This window comes from Cibotium barometz, chromosome 36, assembly GCF_041138505.1.
Source record: "Cibotium barometz isolate CiBa-2024 chromosome 36, ASM4113850v1, whole genome shotgun sequence".
In the NCBI taxonomy this organism is placed as follows: Eukaryota; Viridiplantae; Streptophyta; class Polypodiopsida; order Cyatheales; family Cibotiaceae; genus Cibotium; species Cibotium barometz.
Genome location: NC_141081.1, coordinates 3,937,040 through 3,956,732, shown reverse-complemented (window position 1 = coordinate 3,956,732; position 19,693 = coordinate 3,937,040). Strand labels below are relative to the sequence as shown.

At 43.5% G+C, this 19,693-nt stretch overlaps 3 protein-coding genes across 3 annotated transcripts; 2 read left to right on the top strand and 1 right to left on the bottom strand.

Moving 5' to 3' along the window:
* Nucleotides 1-9,737: 9,737 nt before the first annotated feature.
* On the bottom strand, nt 9,738-10,848 carry LOC147617416 (uncharacterized protein At4g14100-like). The gene is made up of 2 exons (XM_086775403.1): nt 10,364-10,848; nt 9,738-10,098 (listed from the first exon to the last, which is right to left on the bottom strand). Exons 1-2 carry the CDS (start codon nt 10,803-10,805, stop codon nt 9,896-9,898), a joined length of 645 nt encoding a protein of 214 aa, XP_086631529.1. The 5' UTR covers nt 10,806-10,848; the 3' UTR covers nt 9,738-9,895.
* An 875-nt stretch (nt 10,849-11,723) lies between these two features.
* Nucleotides 11,724-12,083, top strand: LOC147617415 (putative RING-H2 finger protein ATL69). The gene has a single exon (XM_086775385.1). The coding sequence runs from the start codon at nt 11,724-11,726 to the stop codon at nt 12,081-12,083; it is 360 nt and encodes a 119-aa protein (XP_086631511.1).
* A 335-nt stretch (nt 12,084-12,418) lies between these two features.
* Nucleotides 12,419-13,337, top strand: LOC147617414 (uncharacterized). The gene is made up of 2 exons (XM_086775401.1): nt 12,419-12,685; nt 12,789-13,337. Exons 1-2 carry the CDS (start codon nt 12,566-12,568, stop codon nt 13,101-13,103), a joined length of 435 nt encoding a protein of 144 aa, XP_086631527.1. The 5' UTR covers nt 12,419-12,565; the 3' UTR covers nt 13,104-13,337.
* Nucleotides 13,338-19,693: the final 6,356 nt, after the last annotated feature.

Here is a 19,693-nt window from a genome sequence, read left to right as displayed (position 1 = left end):
CATAAGGCAATGTCTCTCCATGAGACAACTCAGAAGGCAAAGCTCTTTTAGTAGCAGACCTGTCACCCCTACCATGGGATACATGTCTTGAATGCATGTGACCTTCATGCCCTCCATGAGCACTAGCATACATATTACTGTCAGCCTTTGTGTCTTGTGGAGAAGATGCATGACGAGAGGTGACTGTCACCTCTTCGTTTTGCATAAATGACCTCAACCTTTGAGATGCGGGATCTCCATGCTTCAAGCGAGGTGGATTTCTGAATTTCAGCTCTCCGTCGTCCCCCTCTTTGATGTCACCTTTGCGGAGGAGGTAGGCAAGTGCCAACTCCCTTGGCTTCTTGCCCACTTCCCGTGCCATGGACTCAAAAGTCACATCTACCATTGCATCGGCTTTCCTTGCTTCAATGGCACTTTGCACATGGGGATCTTCATGCAAAAATTTTAACTCTTGCTCTTGTGCCTGCAAAAGCTTTCTCATATGTTCCATTTCAGCCCTCATTGCATCAGGCTCTTCTTCTTGCATGACTGTCCTTCCTTGAAAGACAGTTGTCCCTTTGAATCACTATCATTTACCCTTTCAAGGGGCTTGTGCCTTCCTTGTAGAGCATCAGAACCACGCGAGGCACTAGATGGGCCCCTCGAATTAGGCACTTCCAAAGGGTTGCCTTGGCTATCCATTGTGTTAAGTGTGCTAGAAGCGGGGTGTCCAATACACAGGTTCATTTCCCCACTAAGAAGAGGGAAACAACCGTGCTCTGATACCAATGAAACCGATCCCGTCAAGTGGGAATAGACTCCGTTGGACACCCACACGCGTAATAGCACAACTTAAAATCACAGTTTGAAATGGACAACTTAATAACAACTGAAATTTGAATTGAATTGAAATGAAATAGATGGACACCAGCATTGGGGCCGGAACGAGCCGACCCCCCCTCAATATATGATATATTATTGGGAGTATTTAACAAATACAATGCTTCATGGGTTCAAAGAACCAAATGATGTCCACGTACAAATGAATACAATACCAAACAAGAGGCTCGAAGTCGACGTTGAGTGGTCCAGTCTCTACGGTCCTATGCCTTCACTTGAATCGGTGGAGAGCGTCCCACTGGTGTTCTAGGACCACGCACAAACAGGCGCTCCCGTACTAACGCCTGGCTCTCCCGATCTCGGTACCTTTGGACCGTGGTTCTCCAAAAGCTTGGACTACCCGGCACCGAACGGGTGTTAGCCGTAGAGAGAGAATCTTTTATCAGATTTACAACACAGTTCTTAACTTAAATCTGAATTCACTTACTTGTAGCTTGCAGATGGAAGACCAATACCCATGGTGTCTGTGTGCACCTACTAGTGGTGGATATACCAGGGATGCAGCCGCCTGAGGGGATGATATAGTCACTTTGTAAAAATTTGGAAACATTATCTTCTTGGGGCTGAATTTGTAGTCAAGACAGATCATCAAAGCTTGAGATACTTTCTATCTCAAACAAAGCTTTTAGAGAAGCAGATGAGAATGGCAAACTTTCTTTCCATGTTTCATTTTCAGATTGTGCATACTCCAGGAAAAAAAAATGTGGTGGCTAATGCATTATCCAGGAGGCCTTATGTAGCTGCAGTCTCAGTGGCCTCCCATGGGGACTTATCTGCTATGCGAGATTTGTATCATTTGGATGCTGATTTTTGCCATATATGGACTGATTTGATGGCTAGTCATTCACATGCCTCTTATGTTATCAACGAGGGTTATCTTATGAAAGATAATTGCCTATGTGTGGTGAAGGATTTGCTTCCAAAAGTTATGGAGGAATGTCACGCTCCACCTTATGCTGGTCATAGAGGTATTATGCCCACTACACGCATGATTCAGAGATATTTCTTTTGGCCAAGCATGCGTAAAGATATTGAGGCTTATGTACGTGCATGTATTACTTGCCAAAAGGTGAAATTTGATAGGCAAAAACCTCCAGGGTTGCTTCAACCATTGCCTATTCCCTTGCAACCTTGGGAAAGTATTACTATGGATTTTATTATGGACTTGCCTCGATCCCAGCATGGGAATGATGCTATTTGGACCATTGTGGACAGGTTTAGCAAGCAAGCTCATTTCTTGCCCATCAAGAAAACCATTAAAGCTGATCATATGGTAAAGCTCTTTCTTGCTAATATCTTCAAGCATCATGGTATGCCTAAATCCATTGTTGGGGATAGAGATCCCAGGACTACGGGCCTCTTTTGGAGGGCTTTATTTGATAACATGGGTACTAAACTTGAGTTTTCATCAGCTTATCATCCCCAAACGGATGGCCAAAGTGAAGCTGCAAATTCAGCCGTGTTGGATTTGTTGAAATGTTATGTGGCAGAACCAAAGACTGCATGGGAGAAGTATCTTCCACTTGTTGAGTTTGCCTACAACAATACGATCCATGCCTCCACAGGAAAGGCTCCGTTTGAGATTATTTATGGCAAAGTGGTATTGCCACCCATCCTTCGTACCAAGGATGAGATGTTTGCAGCTGATGAATATGTTCGTGACTTGGATGTAGCCTTTGGTCAGGTGCAGACAACCATTGCAAGGTCACAAGATAAGCATAAAATGGCTGCTGACAAGCATAGAAGGGACATGCAAGTCAAAGAAGGTGATTGGGTTTTGCTGAAATTTGAGAAGGCTAGGCTTCGGAAGAGGCCAGGACGAGAAGGATCATATCCTAAGCTTTCTCCTCGTTATTATGGACCCTTCAAGGTGATTCATAAGATCAATGAAGTGTCATATAGGCTTGCTTTACCTAGTCACTGGAAGATTCACAATGCATTTCATGTGAGTCTATTTCGGAAATATGTGGGGTCAGATCCTGACGAGCCTGTCTCACAGAAGATCCACCAGAGATTGATGAGCTTGAGGAGATCCTCTAGCCAGAATAGATTGTTTTTCACAAGGAGAGAAAGCTACTTGCAGGAAAGCTTTCCAGGAGATACCTTGTGAAGTTTAAAAATTATTTGCCTATTGATGCAAAGTGGGTAAATGAGGATTATTTTGTTGACTACCCACAGTTGTTGCAAGCATATCTTGAGGCTTTTCAGTTGAGGACAACTCTTTAGAAGTCCGGGGGGATGTCACAAATTGGCCGACCATTTGGTCCATCTTCAATTTTGTGTCTCGTTCACTTCCGGTGTCTCATGTGAAGAGGCCAGTATTCTTGCTTGACATGGACGGGAGCCAGACTGGTGCCACCCGTGTGTTAGCAGGATGGTGTCGTATGGACAGGAGCCAGACTGGTGCCACCTATGTATGACCTGGACTGTGTTCTATCCATGGGATTGTCACGCCATGGAAGAGCCAATATTTGTGCCGTGCCTTGCCTATGGGACTATCACTCCATAGGGAGGCTCGTGCTTGGAACTGTGTTTTACCTATGGGACTGTCACTCCATAGGAAGACCAGGATTTATATTTTATGTCGTGCCATTTTTGTGCCGACAGATATTTTGTACTTGTTCCATGAATAGGAGATATGTCCATGATACTATTTGCACATGCACTCATGTTCTGCACGTTTGAAACTGTTTTCATATGACTTGTATTTTTGTGTTTGCATGCTTGACGTGTCACTTACGAGCGGGGACGCCTGCCAGTGAGTCGTGAAGTTTGCTCTGTCTTCTGACGAGTTTTGTTGCGTGTGAACAGGTGGTAAGTGTATTGCACTTGTTGGTGTAATAGTTTTAATTCTAACCTTTTGTTTTATAAGGTTGTATATTCACATTCACTTAAAAGTGGGCACCTACTTTGGGCACCCACATAGGGGCCAAGGTGGGGAGCCACACTTAACCTTTGTGTGTGTGGGGGCTCTGTCTTCTGACGAGTTTTGTTGCGTGTGAACAGGTGGTAAGTGTATTGCACTTGTTGGTGTAATAGTTTTAATTCTAACCTTTTGTTTTGTAAGGTTGTATATTCACATTCACTTAAAAGTGGGCACCCACATAGGGGCCAAGGTGGGGAGCCACACTTAACTTTTGTGTGTGGGGGTGGGTGCATGGCCACCAACCCACACTACACCATGGAGCTGGCCGCCCCCATGCAAACGTGGGGAGCCGGCCAGCTGTGGTGGTTTAACTTCTCTCCAATCACCTACAAAGAGAGGCGACCATCTTTCAGCATGGGGCACTCATGATCGTGCGCCTCCATCCCTATCAGAACTGCTGCTCCACCTATTGCAGACGGCTGTACCTATTTTCACAGGCGGCTGTGTGCTTCATCTACATCAGTACTGCTGCGCATGCTGCCACCTCCATACAGGCTGCGCTGCTCCTCTGCAGGCGACTGGCTGCCAACTCCAGCAGGCTGCACATGCTGCCACCTTCAGCAGGCTGTGCTGCCTACTCTGCAGGCGACTGGTTACCACCTCTCCAGCAGGCGCATTCTCCATCTCCAACAGGCGCTGCTCCCTCTGTTCAGCAGGCTGCGCCTGTCCTCCAGCAGTCTGCCCACTATCCACAGGCGGCTGCTCCTACAGCCAGGTATCTCCTCCAGGCAGCTGCCGCCTCTGCACAGTGGCTGCTGCCCCTTCTCCCGTACAGACTTCTGCGCTGCCTCCTCTTCCAGGCGGCTGTGTGCCCACCTCCAGAAGGCGGCTGCTTCATCCTCTCCAGCGGGCTGCCCACTACACAGCAGGTGGTTGCGCAGGTTGTAGCCAGGGGTCTCCTATCCGTTGGCGGCTGCCCCTTCTCCCATACAAAGTGACTATATCATCCCCTCAGGCAGCTCCTGCCACCATCTCTCAAGCGACTGCATCCATCTCTCAGGTGGCTGCATCCCTCGTATCCACCACTAGTAGCTGCACATAGACACCATGGGTATTGGTCTTCCATCTGCAAGCTACAAGTAAGTGAATTCAGATTTAAGTTAAGAATTGTGTTGTAAATCTGATAAAAGATTCTCTCTCTACGGCTAACACCCGTTCGGTGCCGGGTAGTCCAAGCTTTTGGAGAACCACGGTCCAAAGGTGCCGAGATCGGGAGAGCCAGGCGTTAGTACGAGAGCGCCTGTTTGTGCGTGGTCCTGAAACACCAGTGGGGCGCTCTCTGTGGATTCCAGTGAAGACATAGGACCGTAGAGACTCGACCACTCAAGTGGTCGCTCTACTTCGAACGTCGACTTCGAGCCTCTTGTTTGGTACTGTATTCATTTGTACATGGACATCATCTGGTTCTTTGAACCCATAGGGCATTGTATTTGTTAAATACTCCCAATAATATATCATATATTGAGGGGGGGTTGGCCCGTTCCGGCCCCAGTGCTGGTGTCCATCTATTTCATTTCATTTCAATTCAAATTTCAGTTGTTATTAAGTTGTCGATTTCAAATTGTGATTTTATGTTGTGCTATTACGCGTGTGGGTGTCAGTTTCATTTGCAGTCGAGAAGTAGAATCCTCTTCTCTTGCTGAATGAGTTGTTGCTCTTCTCCAGCTTTGCATCTGTGTCACTTCATTGAAAGGGACCATTTGAACGTATCCATCTTTCACACTTAGCAAGTTAGACCATCTGAACATATCCATCTCACACTTCACAAGTTAAGACTTTCCAACAGTGGTTTTGGGTCTACGGATGGGTTTGATGAGGATACTCTCAGAGGGTACTACCTTGTATATGTGATGTATCTCACAGCTTGTGCAAAGCAGTGTCAATGGTGATTGTGCTTGTGGTATCACAACCATGGCCTTGTTAATAAGATAGTGAGCCACAAGGTAACGTCCCTTACAATGGAAGGATTGCAATGGAGACCTAGCTCCTAGAGTGTTAATGTCTATCCCTTAGTGGTTTTCACTGCAGCATGGTACACAGGGTACACGTTGACACCATCTGCAACATAGTGGCAAAGGACTTGAGCTGGAGGGCTATAAGCTTCTACATGCTCAATATATATAGTCCCTTGCCCTTCCCCCTCCTCATCGCCCTCTGGAATCTTAGACGTCTTCATCAAGGTTACTTTTGGCAGTGACAGTTGTGGTGGTAACATCAGAGGTGGTAAGGGCATCTTTGGTACCACTTTGGGGCACAAGTTACCCTAGGTGAGGTGCATTAGCAATCAAGGGTCTTGTTGGTGGAGCTGACAAAGCGGGTTGTATCAAACACTTTCTTGTATTGGTCTCAAAATTTGGCATTCTGTGCTAGTGCATCCTGAGTCTCACACTAGAGACCTCCTAATTGTCTCGGTCTCAAGTTTTGGCATTCGGTGCAAGTATGGTTAGCATGGTATATTGGCCAACTTACACCTAGGTTATAGATGCGGTTGGCCTGTGTTGTCTCTCTCCTCAATCCAACTCTGCTAGGTCATTTATTGCCGGGGTGTTGTAGCAAGCTCTTCTATAGGTGGTGCTACTGGTAGCTGTCATTTGGTGCTTGCCTTTGATGATACAGTGGAAAAAGATCCCTCAAATGGGGTCCCTTTAAGAAGCTCTCTTGAGAGCGTTCCCATGAAGTTATCATCAAAGCCGATCGTAAGATGCCTTGAATGGGGCCCCTTTAAGGAGCTCACTTGAGAGCATTCCCATGAAGTTATCATCAAAGTCGATCATTATCAACACACTCAAAGCTCTTATGTTTTTCCACGTACAAGGCATTGTGAAATTTTGGATCTAAAAATCTCCTGTTCACAACATCTCATTGGAGCTACGCAACATAAGTGTAGGTATTACACCCGATTTATGTAATCGCAGATCGACCTGTTTCACATGATAAAGTTGATCCAATGAATTCCATCCAGTTCCTTGTCGAGAATACATATTATGAAGGCTGTCTTAAAGGCATCAAAGTCTGCTTGTCCTTGGATTTTAGTGATCGAAACCACAGTTCAGCTTTTTCTTTCATGGTGAGGGCAATGGCACCCACCTTACTTCGTCATATCTGGCTGACCACGTGTTTCACATTTGGTCAAACATTTCTAGATGGGCAATGGGGTTTTCCATGCCATTGAACTTTGATATGAGTTTTAGCTATTTGGACTGGTTTGACCTTGTCAGGTTGTTTCAGTGATGCAGCAGCAGGTACAACTGCTGGCTCCTAATTTCCATCGATATCCTAAGCATGTCTCATGTCAACCCCTTGCTGCTGGTGTGCAAAGACGGGTGTTGGTTGAGGTGGATAGGCATAGAGATAAGGATAAGAATATGGCATTGAGGCATAGGCTAGAAGTGGTGTGTCTCCACCTAATGAGGTACTAAAGTATTGCAAGGGATATCCGTGAATTGAAGGGTCAAAATAAGGATCGTGACCTCATCCTGGGATAAATCCAACTTCAGAGCCTCCTTCACCTTTATGGAGTCCATCGGATCTTGGGTCGGATCCTCCAGATCTACCTCTTCCAAAGTGTGATGGGGTGAAGCTTGAAGCTCTTGCAGGTCCTGCTGCTCTTGTGTCAGCTCCGAAGCTGAAACTACACGAGTTACTTATGCCAAAGAATGAGGATGTGAAGTCCAAATCACCTGTGCTTCCTCGAGCTCCAGTCCCAAATATTCTGGATGTTCCAACCCCAAAGGCTCCTAAACTAAAGCCAGATTATCCCAGGCCAGAAGCTTTTGAGCTAGTGGAGCGAAAGGCTCCCGATAAGGATGCAGCTATGGTTGCTATGTCGATTGTGGTTTAAGGGGGAAATGACACCCTCCACGGACGGTTTTGAACTCCCATCCTCTGATGCTGATGCAGGTTGGTCTAGGCCTGCGATGAGTTGATCTAGGGTCGTTCTACGGGCTATTTTCGACACTCTTGCAAGGTGGGCTTCACTGGCCAACCAAGGCTTGGTAATGCTCTAAGGGATCACTTGTGATGAAATCTCTGATCATAGAGACTAAACTGCTTTGTGTGGGAGTTGGAGAGTCTAGTGTGCGGCTCTAGTGGCTTGCCGTTTATACAAAGCTGGATCGTTCCTGATTCCTAGTCATAGGCTCCTCTCGAGCTAGCATCCTTACCATCACGTGTGTCTTCAACTGCCAAGGCAGTATGGTTTCAATAGGTCTCCTCTGAGACGGCAATATGGCTTCAATAGGTCTCTTCTGAGGCGGAGCTCGGTGAATCGTCGCTACACCCTCCAGGGTGCATTTGAGTTTCAAGCAATTTCCTCTACGGGCGGCAGGTTATAACCTACAAACCTCCTAGATCGCATATACATGAACAATTGTTGGTAGGGCTAGGTTTGACTTGCTTATTCTGGACAGGGTTTTGTAACAAACCCTAGAGCATACTGGCACTGATCTTCATGGTGTGAGAATGATTTTCATGTGAGAAGATTCTCACGGTTGCTGCTGTTGGCACCTTTGATGAGTTATCAGAGATTCTCACGTGGATGTGATTTGCTCTTAGTTGTGTTACCCAGACGGTTGTGATCTCTATGATGAGAAAATCACGAATTTCCTCCTACTTTTGAAGTTTCTTACACATGAGAATTGATTCTCACAGCCAAGACTTTCACAAAGATTCACATGGATGAGATTCCAACTTGGGTTGAGATTTTCACATCCATGAGTATCTGTATTTCAATTTAAAGCCTTGATTGTTTTAATGCTTTGTGGAAGCGACTACTCCCTTTGATTTTCACGTGGTGAGCAAGGATTTTCATGGTGTGAGAACCCATGATTTTCACACACCTGAGAATCTCGACCCTTGTTCCAGATTCAAGGTGAACTGGATTTCTCACGGCTGGAAATTCACATTTTCACGCCAATGGAACGTGTGAGGGGGGATTGGTATAGACTGGAGTGCTTTGTGTCTTGCTTAATACCTTGAGCTTTCATATTTCATCGCTGAATTTCTTACGAGAATTTCAATAGAAACTCACGTGCAAAAACTTTTGAATACAATGCAAGAGCTATGGCTCGAGCAAAAATGTCCGACGACCATTATTTAGAGCAGCTGTGTCAACAGGACCCAGAAAAGGTCTGAAAGCTCACCCTCTCCTAGCCCCTGTGCAATCCCTCTGGAAAGTTCAGGATGATTCCTTACTTTACAATGTAATCATGCGAGTATACTAATAAAGCTTCAAATCATCCACTCCATCATGCATAGCATAGACTAGTGCTATGACATCCCCACTCACATTATGGGCACGCAAGAGCAGGTACAGATTGATGCAAAAAGGATATGCACCGTAGCAGACAAATCTACATAGATAAGCCATCAAACTGACTCTCCATCAATTCTCTCCAGGTGAAGAGCAAACTCAACCATGATGAAGGCGCGCTCACACACAGCTGGTTGAGAAATTGCACAAATTTGGATAGAAAGAATTAGAATAAACCAACTGGCTGAAACTTTGAGGACTTCAAACAAATTTACCATGTCCGCTAATATGACAGGAAGATATACCGATGCACAGACTATGTGCCTATCTCATCATGTATGGCATAGGCTTTGTGCTACGACATCCCAACTCATCAGCACCCAAGAGTAGATGCAGGTTCATGCATAAAGATATGTCACCATAGTAGACAAATCTTCAAAGATCAACCATTGAACTGAATGTATCACTTCTCCGAAGTTGAAAAGCAGACTCAGCCATGATAAAGACTAGCAATTAAGAGAATGTGCACGCACACACAAAAATAAGAGCTTTTATTGAGGCCAAGGCCACTCATCAGGAAGCTTTCAAGTGTTGGGCTTGTGAGCAAGAACACAGTAAAATCTAAAGTACTAAGAAGGTGAAATGCAGATGAGAATTTCCAGCCTTGTTACAGCAGAGACATAAACAATAAAGGCAATCATATATTTATTAAGGTATGATCTGACCTTGTCCTGAACCCTAATGAAGACATAAGCCATAGCTTATATACTATTCCAGTAATATTTACATCATACATGAGGATTATACACCAGCACTAACTTGTACTGTGCGTTGTTGGCTTACACAACAGAAGAGGAGGTTCCAAGAGCAGCTTCTAAGCTGTTCAGCCATCTCCTTAAAGGATCCTTTTCTATGCCAGTGGCAGTCAAGGGCTTTGTAGCATGTCCACTGTTTTCCCCATCAAAGCAATACGCAGGTGCCTGCCAATGACTGTCTTCAAGAACAGCACCCACTTCAAAGGTCATGACATGGATAGACATACCTGCGACACCGACAATTGCCTTCAGTAGGGTTTGTGTCAACATGAGGCTCTTCAACCCAATGTTAAGTTAGGGTTAGGAAGCATGAACCTCTTAGATTAGGGCTAAATTAGGGGTTGAGTTAGGGCATCTCTTCAGCTAGGGCTAGGCTAGGGTATGTTGAACTGGGGTTGGAGGAAGCATGCTGCTCGGAAATAGAGGTTAGTGGGATGTGTACCAGTAAAGACAAACATAGCACATGGAATGGAATGAAGGGTTTATGCTTACCAGTGTAGAAGATCCAATGCACAGGCCTGTTTGTTTCAACATCTTCGTAGTAGACGATGAAGTCGACCTTGCTCCAAACATTGCAGGTGAACCCATCGACGTCCTGCTGGCCGAGGTAGGTGGCGTTGTCCATCCACTCGGGACGCAGGATGCCCACATCGACGTGCGCGGACGTACAGGTTTGGGCGTCCAGGTCGTAGAAGAAGGAGGTCCCATTGGTCCACTCCAAGTCGTGGAGGACGTTCTTGAGCTGGTTGTGGATGATGTTAAAGTTGCGGCCGTTGGGCCAATCGTACCAGAGATGGATGGCCTGCAGCGTGCCCGCGCTCGAGTTCACGTAGAGCAGCGAGTGGAACTGCTGTGGCCATGGGGATGCTGTTGGAGAGGCCTGCACCACTGCTTGTTTGGCAAAAAAGAGCAGCAGATACAGGAGAGGCGCCATAGCCGAACACCCGACTGCTATGCAGCCCTCAGCTCTAAATGACACGCTCAGCTCTTGAGGGGATCAATGGTGGAGAGAGAAAAAAAGTCAAATCATGGCATATGGGCCGTCGATCGGCATTTTGTAAATTCGGGAAAATTGGTAAATTCGAAAAAGTTGGTAAATTCGGGTGTAGGACAGTGGACGGCGGATGGCGCCAATAAATGAGAAGGAAATAATATATTTTTTGAAGTAAGAGCCCCAAAAGTGAGATGGGTATGTATTAATGACCGATTGTAGTAGGTATGTATTAATGACCGATTGTAGTAGGTATGTAAAGTGTGAAATTCAGAAGTTAAGCATAAGAAGTTAAGCAAGATACGCTCGCAAAACTAGTAAATTCGGGCGGTCAAGTAAATTCCAAACTCTCTTCCCCAGCTCTATTCCGAACACGCTCTCTCTCTCGATTATCAACGGGTCCTGCCTGCCTCTCTTTAACCCTCGCCGCCTCCTTCTTCTTCCTCTCCCTCTTCATGTTTCCTTAGAATCGTCTGTGTATTCCATACATACCCTTTACCTTCACACAATCGCGTCGTCCCCTATCCTGCACCCCCTTCTCTCATAGCCTAGAGTTTGTAGTTCTCCAACTCCAACCGCTCGGGGTTGTAGATTGTTGCCGCCTCCAACTCTAGCCAAAGGAATTTCACAACCGCACCTTGTAGATTCTTGCCTTGCCTAAGCAGAGTGCCCAAGGTACTAAACACAATCTGGTCGACGCTATGAGTTCCATCACAGATTCAAAGAAGGGCGCTTCTCAACTTGATCATAGCAGGATTGGATCGGATTGCCGTCAACTCACATAAGGTCTGCAATTCACTGGCTTTATTTCATGTTTTCTAAATCATTAGACTTTGAAATTGAGCTGCATTATTAGAAAGCATGAGCGCCAACAGCACAGCTTCGAACTCAGGCTTTGTAGCAGACAGTCTGAACAAGGTGGGATTAGGCTATGGAATCGCTATTGCAGTAGGGATATTGGTGTTGGTGTCAACGATCATGCTGGCATCCTACGTGTGCGTGAGGCTACATGGACGAGGTGTGCAGGGAGGTGGAGGAGGGGGCATAAACATCAACGCCACAGTGATACTACAAAGGATGTTCGATGAACCCAGCAACGTGGAGTGGTTTGTGGGGGGTCTGGACGAGGTCACGTTGGAAAGCTACCCCAAGATTGTGTGCAGCGAGAAGCAGCCCCTGCCGCTTCCACAGGACACGTCATGCTCGATTTGTCTCGCCTAGAGAGAGAGAGAGAGAGAGAGAGAGAGAGAGAGAGAGAGGATAATATACATTCATATTGTCTCGCCTAGAGAGAGAGAGAGAGAGAGAGAGAGAGAGAGAGAGAGAGAGGATAATATACATTCATATTGTAGGTTAAGCAACTTTTCCTTGAGGAGTATAGGGAAAGGGATGGGACACTTGTCGTTATTGTCGTGTGCATGAAGCTTGTCCAAAATGGAATAGGGCATGGGAGAAACGGGTTGATCTTATCCATCATGTCAAAAAATGTCATGGTCTCATCATTGATGTCCCTCATAGACCCGTCGGAAGACCAAAGGATAGTCAAAAGTCTGAATTGGCTTTTGGATCAAGGTCTCATAGGCAAGCCAAAGCACGGTCTCAAAGCTTATCTACCCGCATAAAACTTGCCCGAGACAAGCATCTTAGAGATCTACAAAAAAAATGCAAAGAAGAGATGGATCTTTAGCTCCTTCAACGGAAAGATGCCATATGAGGAATGGGAGGAAGCCCATATTCAAGAGGAGATGGCAAAGTGGGAGAGTCAAATGCCAAATCGAATTGCAAAGATGGAAGCAAATATTGCCAAAGGATACGACAACGTGGTAAGACATGTTGGAGTTTCTTGCTTCAATGTTGGTCATATTGAACTATCTCTTCTCATTGTTTCTAATTCTAAAACTTTTTATTTTCAATGACTTCTTTTAGTCAAGAAAATACAAGGATAAGAAAAATGAGGAGGAAGAAGATCATGACAAGGAGAGCATGGAAGGATTGGAGCATGAGGATGAGATAAATGAGACTGCGGAGAGTGAATCCGAAGATGATTTGTCCATGGAGAATGAGGATGAGGTGGTCGATACTATCTCACCAAAGAAAGCTCTCAAATCCAAAACCTCAATGCATGTAGAAATTTCTTCTCCATGTGGAAGTGAGACAAGGTATATGGAAATGTTTGTCATGCACGAGTTCTTGTTACGTTTGTTCCACAACACTTACATTGTGAATCTCTCATTTTTATAGAGATCATTGGACATTAGCGGTATTTTTCAATTGCCATGTACGGTCCATATCTCATCTGAAAAAAGACAAGAGTGCAATTTTATTTTTTGATTCCATCGCTATTCGTCAAATTGATCGCTACATTGTTCCCTTGACAAGGTATGTGTACTTCTCCTCTAGCATTATAACATGATGGATTCTCTATTTATAATACAGTGGCGCTTTGTGTGTTCAGAGTTTTGCAATTTTTTTCAATGTACACATCGCATGAACAACTTTAAAAAATTGATTTGTGAATATGTATGCATGGAAATTTTATTGGTTGTTTAGATGCCGAGACAAGCCAATACCAAGGATTGCGGATACTATATTATGCTAGTGATGAAGCTACTGATTCAAGGTGGTGTGAAGAATTGCACACCAAAGAAGTGGGTAAGTAAATCATGGAGTTATGTTTCTTATGATACTTTAGAGTAGAATGGTTTGTGATAATTGTCTTGAAGATTTGCAGCTTACTTCAGGTTGGTTCTCTCATGCAATTGTGGAGGCGCTCAAGATGGAGTTTGGAGCATGGGCGCAACATGAGGCTTCGGATTCCACCAAGTAGCAAGTAGGAGACAGCGATGTATAGTTTTGTGGCTACCGTGCTAGACGTCCATACACTTATTTTATGTATCAATTTCTTTTGGAATCAAGAACATACACGTATAGTGGCACAAAAACTACTAGGTCCATTGCAAACTTGAACCTCTCGTCCAATAAGGTTTTTAATATCCTTCACTTCACAATGTTGATTAGTTAAGGGCAACAAAGCATTACATGTGTGGCAACAAAATGTAGCTTCAGGATTCACCAATAAGGTTATCTACCCATGCCTTCTTGGCATGGAACCAACATAAAATAATGTGGCAGGCAATTTGATGGCGTGGTCCTTCTAACTGGCATTTCCCAAAACAATGTGGATCTTCATTTATCACCTTCAAGAATGCTTCAAGTTCCTGCTGTGACTTATCAATGACGAGTGCAGCAGGTCAAATGCTTCCCATTCTTGAAAATATAATGCGGAGTGTCATCTCCAAAGCAATAACATCATGATGTGCCCCTGCATCTATTGTGCATAACATGAACGCTTAGGCTTTCCACCTCTATGACAAATATAGTCAATCACAAGAGTTGACAAATGATGCCTCTTTGCAGATCGCACCATAACTAATCTCACTTTGTGCTCAATCATTAGTTGCTCTAGTTGAAAATCTAGATTGCTTTTAAGTGTACCTATTATGTATGATGGGGGCTTGTTAAGATCCAAATTACATTGAGTAGCCACCTTAGTCTTCTTTTGATGGCTACATCCACAAGAGTTGACAAAGTCCTTGATGAAGGATACAGGAATTCCATAACAACGGGCACCAATGCACCATGTAGACCTCAATGCCTCAAGTGTATTTGCAAGATCTCTATGACAAGATGCGCCATCTATGCAATGCACACCCTCAATAATGTTTTGCCAATCCTCCATACAAGCAACCCTTATGGATGGATTGGACTTGAGACAAATACAAAGTGAACCATTTTCTACCTCTCTTAAGCACAATACCTCTTTTATTTTGCGCCATTTCTTAAGATCAAGAACTCCTCTATGATCAATCATTTTGAGTGTATGCAAAGACATGGAGGTATTTTAGTGATGTGACCATTAGAGTATAAGCATCTCTATCAAATGAAAAATACCTGGACGATATATGTTGGGTCACATTAACTAACGTGGAATCCTCATTGTGGACATCAACCCATTCAGTTTGTTTGTGTTTGTGTGCATCATCGTCTTCTTCACTCGAGCTAGTAGATGAGCTTTCTTCAATAAGAAAGTCATCATCCACATTATCCATTTGAACATACCACTCCATGGTGATGATAGAGCAAGGGTGTAACAAAAATGACAAAGAGAAGAGGAATAAAGAAGGGAAAAGAGGTATTTAGTTGAGGAATCAATAAAATACAAGAATAAAGAGGACACACATCACTCAGCCCGAATTTACTTGACAGCCTGAATTTACTAGTTGCGAGCATATCTTGCTTAACTTCTTATGCTTAACTTCTGAATTCTTCACACTTTACATACCTACTACAATTGGTCATTAATATATACCCATATCACTTTTGGGGCTCTTACTTCAAAAAATATATTATTCCTTCTCATTTATTGGCGTCGTCCACCGTCCGCCGTCCGTCATCCTACACCCGAATTTACCAACTTTCTCGAATTTACAAAATGCCGATCGACGGCCCATATGCCATGATTTGACTTTTTTTCTCTCTCCACCCTTGATCCCCTCAAGAGCTGAGTGTGTCATTTAGAGCTGAGGCTATGCAGCGTTTTGGTGTAGTGGTAAAGAAACAGCATCCTTTAATGCATTTTCCATTGAAAAAACTGCAATTAAAAATATTGGTTATAAAACCGGTTGATTTTGATTGGTTAGAGGCCATGCCACGCTACAAGAGAGCCTACCATCACGTGATGTTTGGGCAAAGGGTAGTTACTAATTTGAGACCAGGTGTATGTGAGACATGCAGGACTCCTCTGGTCATCATGCATGACATCCTTGTCTAAGGATCACGGTCATGGTGCGAGGAGATTTACAATGATGATGTGACATTGATGTGTTACACATTTGCCCAAGACCTGGGCAAGGACCTGACCCAAAATAGGGCTTCTCCAGACAACCGACTAAATAGTCAGATGACCCACACAACAGAATACAACTTATAAAGAGAGTTACATAGACCTTAGACCTCGATGGCGCTTGGTGAAACATCCCTCGACTAGGGCTCTCAACATGCTCAAGAACCATCAAAAAGTGATTTGCCTATCCTACATGTAATAGTATATCTACATGGTACCTTAGAACACTGATGCACGTGATAATGAATAATGCATGTAATCACTCTACCTTAAATTCTTTGTTCTCGTCGCGTGAAGTCTCATACGCTTCAATGGGAAGAAGAACATGCAAGTCTAAACTATCATCTTCATCAGGTACTTTGGTATCTTCATCTGGTAAGTCATCCTCAATGTCACGTAGTTCTTTGTGATATGGAAAAATGATATATGCATGTAGTTCTCTGTGATATGGAAAAATAATATATGCATGTAGTTCTGTGATGTGGAAAAATGATATATGCATGTTCTGGAAAGAACTATATGATGTATATTTTTCTTTTATATGAAAGGGCTGTTTTCAAAGAAGTGCGTGTGTGAACTTATCTTAAGTGGTGTGCTGTGAGTGAATAAATTGGCAATTTCAATTATGGGTGTGTAAGTTCACATTGCTTCCATAGGTCTAATGGAGGGTACCCATGGGATTGGCTGAGGCTATGGATTTGGTTTAAGTAGAAAAAAGATTCATTAAACATTAGAAAGGGGACAATAGGGAAACTTGTGTTTAGAGGAGGAAATTTGGGATGAGTAGTTTAGTATGACACTCATGGATAAAGATATAAGAATTATCTTCATAATCAAGGAGTCAAGACATCTTGTTAAGCCTTGCGGAGCCGCTCTGATGTGACTTGCTTGTGAGAATTATGAAGGGAAAACACTTGGAGGAATCATTCACTTTTCCTTGCATAAAGATTATTCTAGTCTAACAGAACACTTGGAGGAATCATTCACTTTTCCTTGCATAAGGATTGTTCTAGTCTAACAGAATAGCCAAGTATTAGGATATTGTGATATGAGGCCTCAAGTGAACCACTCCACCCTTAGTGTGATTCCACTGCCATAGATAAAGGGATAGGGGTCTCACATCTAATATCAGAACGAAGCTAGGTTTAGACGTGAGCTTACGATGTTAGATATGATTTTTATCGTGCAGCCCTAAAACCAAAACTTATAATATTTTACTGGGTTTCTCTTTCAGATGGAGCAACAGAGATGGCAAGACATTATCTATCAGGAGTCCCTGGATTATCTTAGGAGAACGACATGTTAGCCTTCACTTTCAAGCACCTTCTTTCCTCGCCTCATTGTGTACATTGGGTCACCTTGGCTAGACACTTCGAGAGCCTCTACTTTTCGACCATTGTTGATCGAAGATATAGGTGTCAGGGCAGCAGAGCATATCATAGCACCCTCCAACCATGATGAGAGTTTGGTGGAGAACATTTCCCTTGCAATGAGAGTTTGGTGGAGAACATTTCCCTTGCGATGATTCTCATTTGATTGGATGTTGTGGGAGGGATAGTTCTCTATGGACCGCTTTGGTAAGATCTTAGAGTTCATAGGTTCAGAATAGCCAAGTATTAGGATATTGTGATATGAGGCCTCAAGTGAACCACTCCACCCTTAGTGTGATTCCACTGCCATATAGATAAAGGGATAGGGGTCTCACATCTAATATCAGAACGAAGCTAGGTTTAGACGTGAGCTTACGATGTTAGATATGATTTTTATCGTGCAGCCCTAAAACCAAAACTTATAATATTTTACTGGGTTTCTCTTTCAGATGGAGCAGCAGAGATGGCAAGACATTATCTATCAGGAGTCCCTGGATTATCTTAGGAGAACGACATGTTAGCCTTCACTTTCAAGCACCTTCTTTCCTCGCCTCATTGTGTACATTGGGTCACCTTGGCTAGACACTTCGAGAGCCTCTACTTTTCGACCATTGTTGATCGAAGATATAGGTGTCAGGGCAGCAGAGCATATCATAGCACCCTCCAACCATGATGAGAGTTTGGTGGAGAACATTTCCCTTGCAATGAGAGTTTGGTGGAGAACATTTCCCTTGCGATGATTCTCATTTGATTGGATGTTGTGGGAGGGATAGTTCTCTATGGACCGCCTTGGTAAGATCTTAGAGTTCATAGGTTCAGAATAGCCAAGTATTAGGATATTGTGATATGAGGCCTCAAGTGAACCACTCCACCCTTAGTGTGATTCCACTGCCATAGATAAAGGGATAGGGGTCTCACATCTAATATCAGAACGAAGCTAGGTTTAGACGTGAGCTTACGATGTTAGATATGATTTTTATCGTGCAGCCCTAAAACCAAAACTTATAATATTTTACTGGGTTTCTCTTTCAGATGGAGCAGCAGAGATGGCAAGACATTATCTATCAGGAGTCCCTGGATTATCTTAGGAGAACGACATGTTAGCCTTCACTTTCAAGCACCTTCTTTCCTCGCCTCATTGTGTACATTGGGTCACCTTGGCTAGACACTTCGAGAGCCTCTACTTTTCGACCATTGTTGATCGAAGATATAGGTGTCAGGGCAGCAGAGCATATCATAGCACCCTCCAACCATGATGAGAGTTTGGTGGAGAACATTTCCCTTGCAATGAGAGTTTGGTGGAGAACATTTCCCTTGTGATGATTCTCATTTGATTGGATGTTGTGGGAGGGATAGTTCTCTATGGACCGCTTTGGTAAGATCTTAGAGTTCATAGGTTGATGTATGAAACTCTTAGGAACTATATTCCTCGTCACTCATGGGATCTCGGCTGTTAGCCAAGCCTATGATCAAGTAGACTATGGCATGTCTATTCGTATGTATCACCGCTCCATGAGAGGAGTGCATGAGAGCAAGGCTTGGTCATTGATAGCCTGATGTACTCTTTTGTTGTACTCAAATAAAAATTTTGGAATAAAATATATATTTCTTTGTCTTTTGTTTATAAAAATCTTATCTTTTTGAGTAATGATATGTAAAATTAATAGTGCAGTATAGCCAAGAACTTATCTTTTAACTTGGAATGATAAGCGATCTAAGTTGCATTTGAACATTTTGCCAGTGATAGAGTAATGGCCATGACTTTTTATCTCGACTGCAAAGAATATTACTTTGGGCAACCTTATTAGTCCATATTCATGTGGTGTTATCATTGGGACAAGAATAAAGTCTAGAAGTTTATTGTGGTGATAGTGATAGACTATCTTCCACATTATGCCTTGAATTTGAGCTTTGATATGATTATGAAAAGTTTGGATTTGTAAAGGGGATTCGTGAGCAGAAGCCTTTTTTACCCTAGATAAGTATTTAGCTAGGCTTAATCACCTTAGTCTATATCTCTCTCATAGAAAATTTGTAATTATAGGCATTGTTTTTAACTTTTTGGATCATCCTTTCATGGCAATGTAATAAAAATTTTGAGGAAATAAAAGAAATATTTTTCTTGTTATTTAGTCGTTGTTACTCCTTTTTCGTACACTCTTTGTAATCCATGCCCTAGCTTACATGTTTCACATTGTATGCCAAAAGCCCACCATTGTAACAAAAATTGGCCCATATAAGGCGTGAATTTGTAATGAGAACATGTTTTGGACACCTCATAAGTGAAGGCAGGGTTGGGCAAAGCCCACTTATATATAAGTGACTTATGGGCAACCCATAAGTGTGGGTGGGGTTGGGCAAAGCCCATTTGTATATAAGTCACTTATGGGAGTGTATAAAGACACTTTTCGTAATAGAATCAACTAGCTTGGGACCTCCTTCCTTCTTGTATGACTTGTTTCTTTCCTGATTTTTGAATGCTTCCATGTTTATGTTTGTCATTAACTATGGAGTCTTGTTGAGTTGCTTGCTTGCATGTGTGAGTGTGTGTGTGCTTG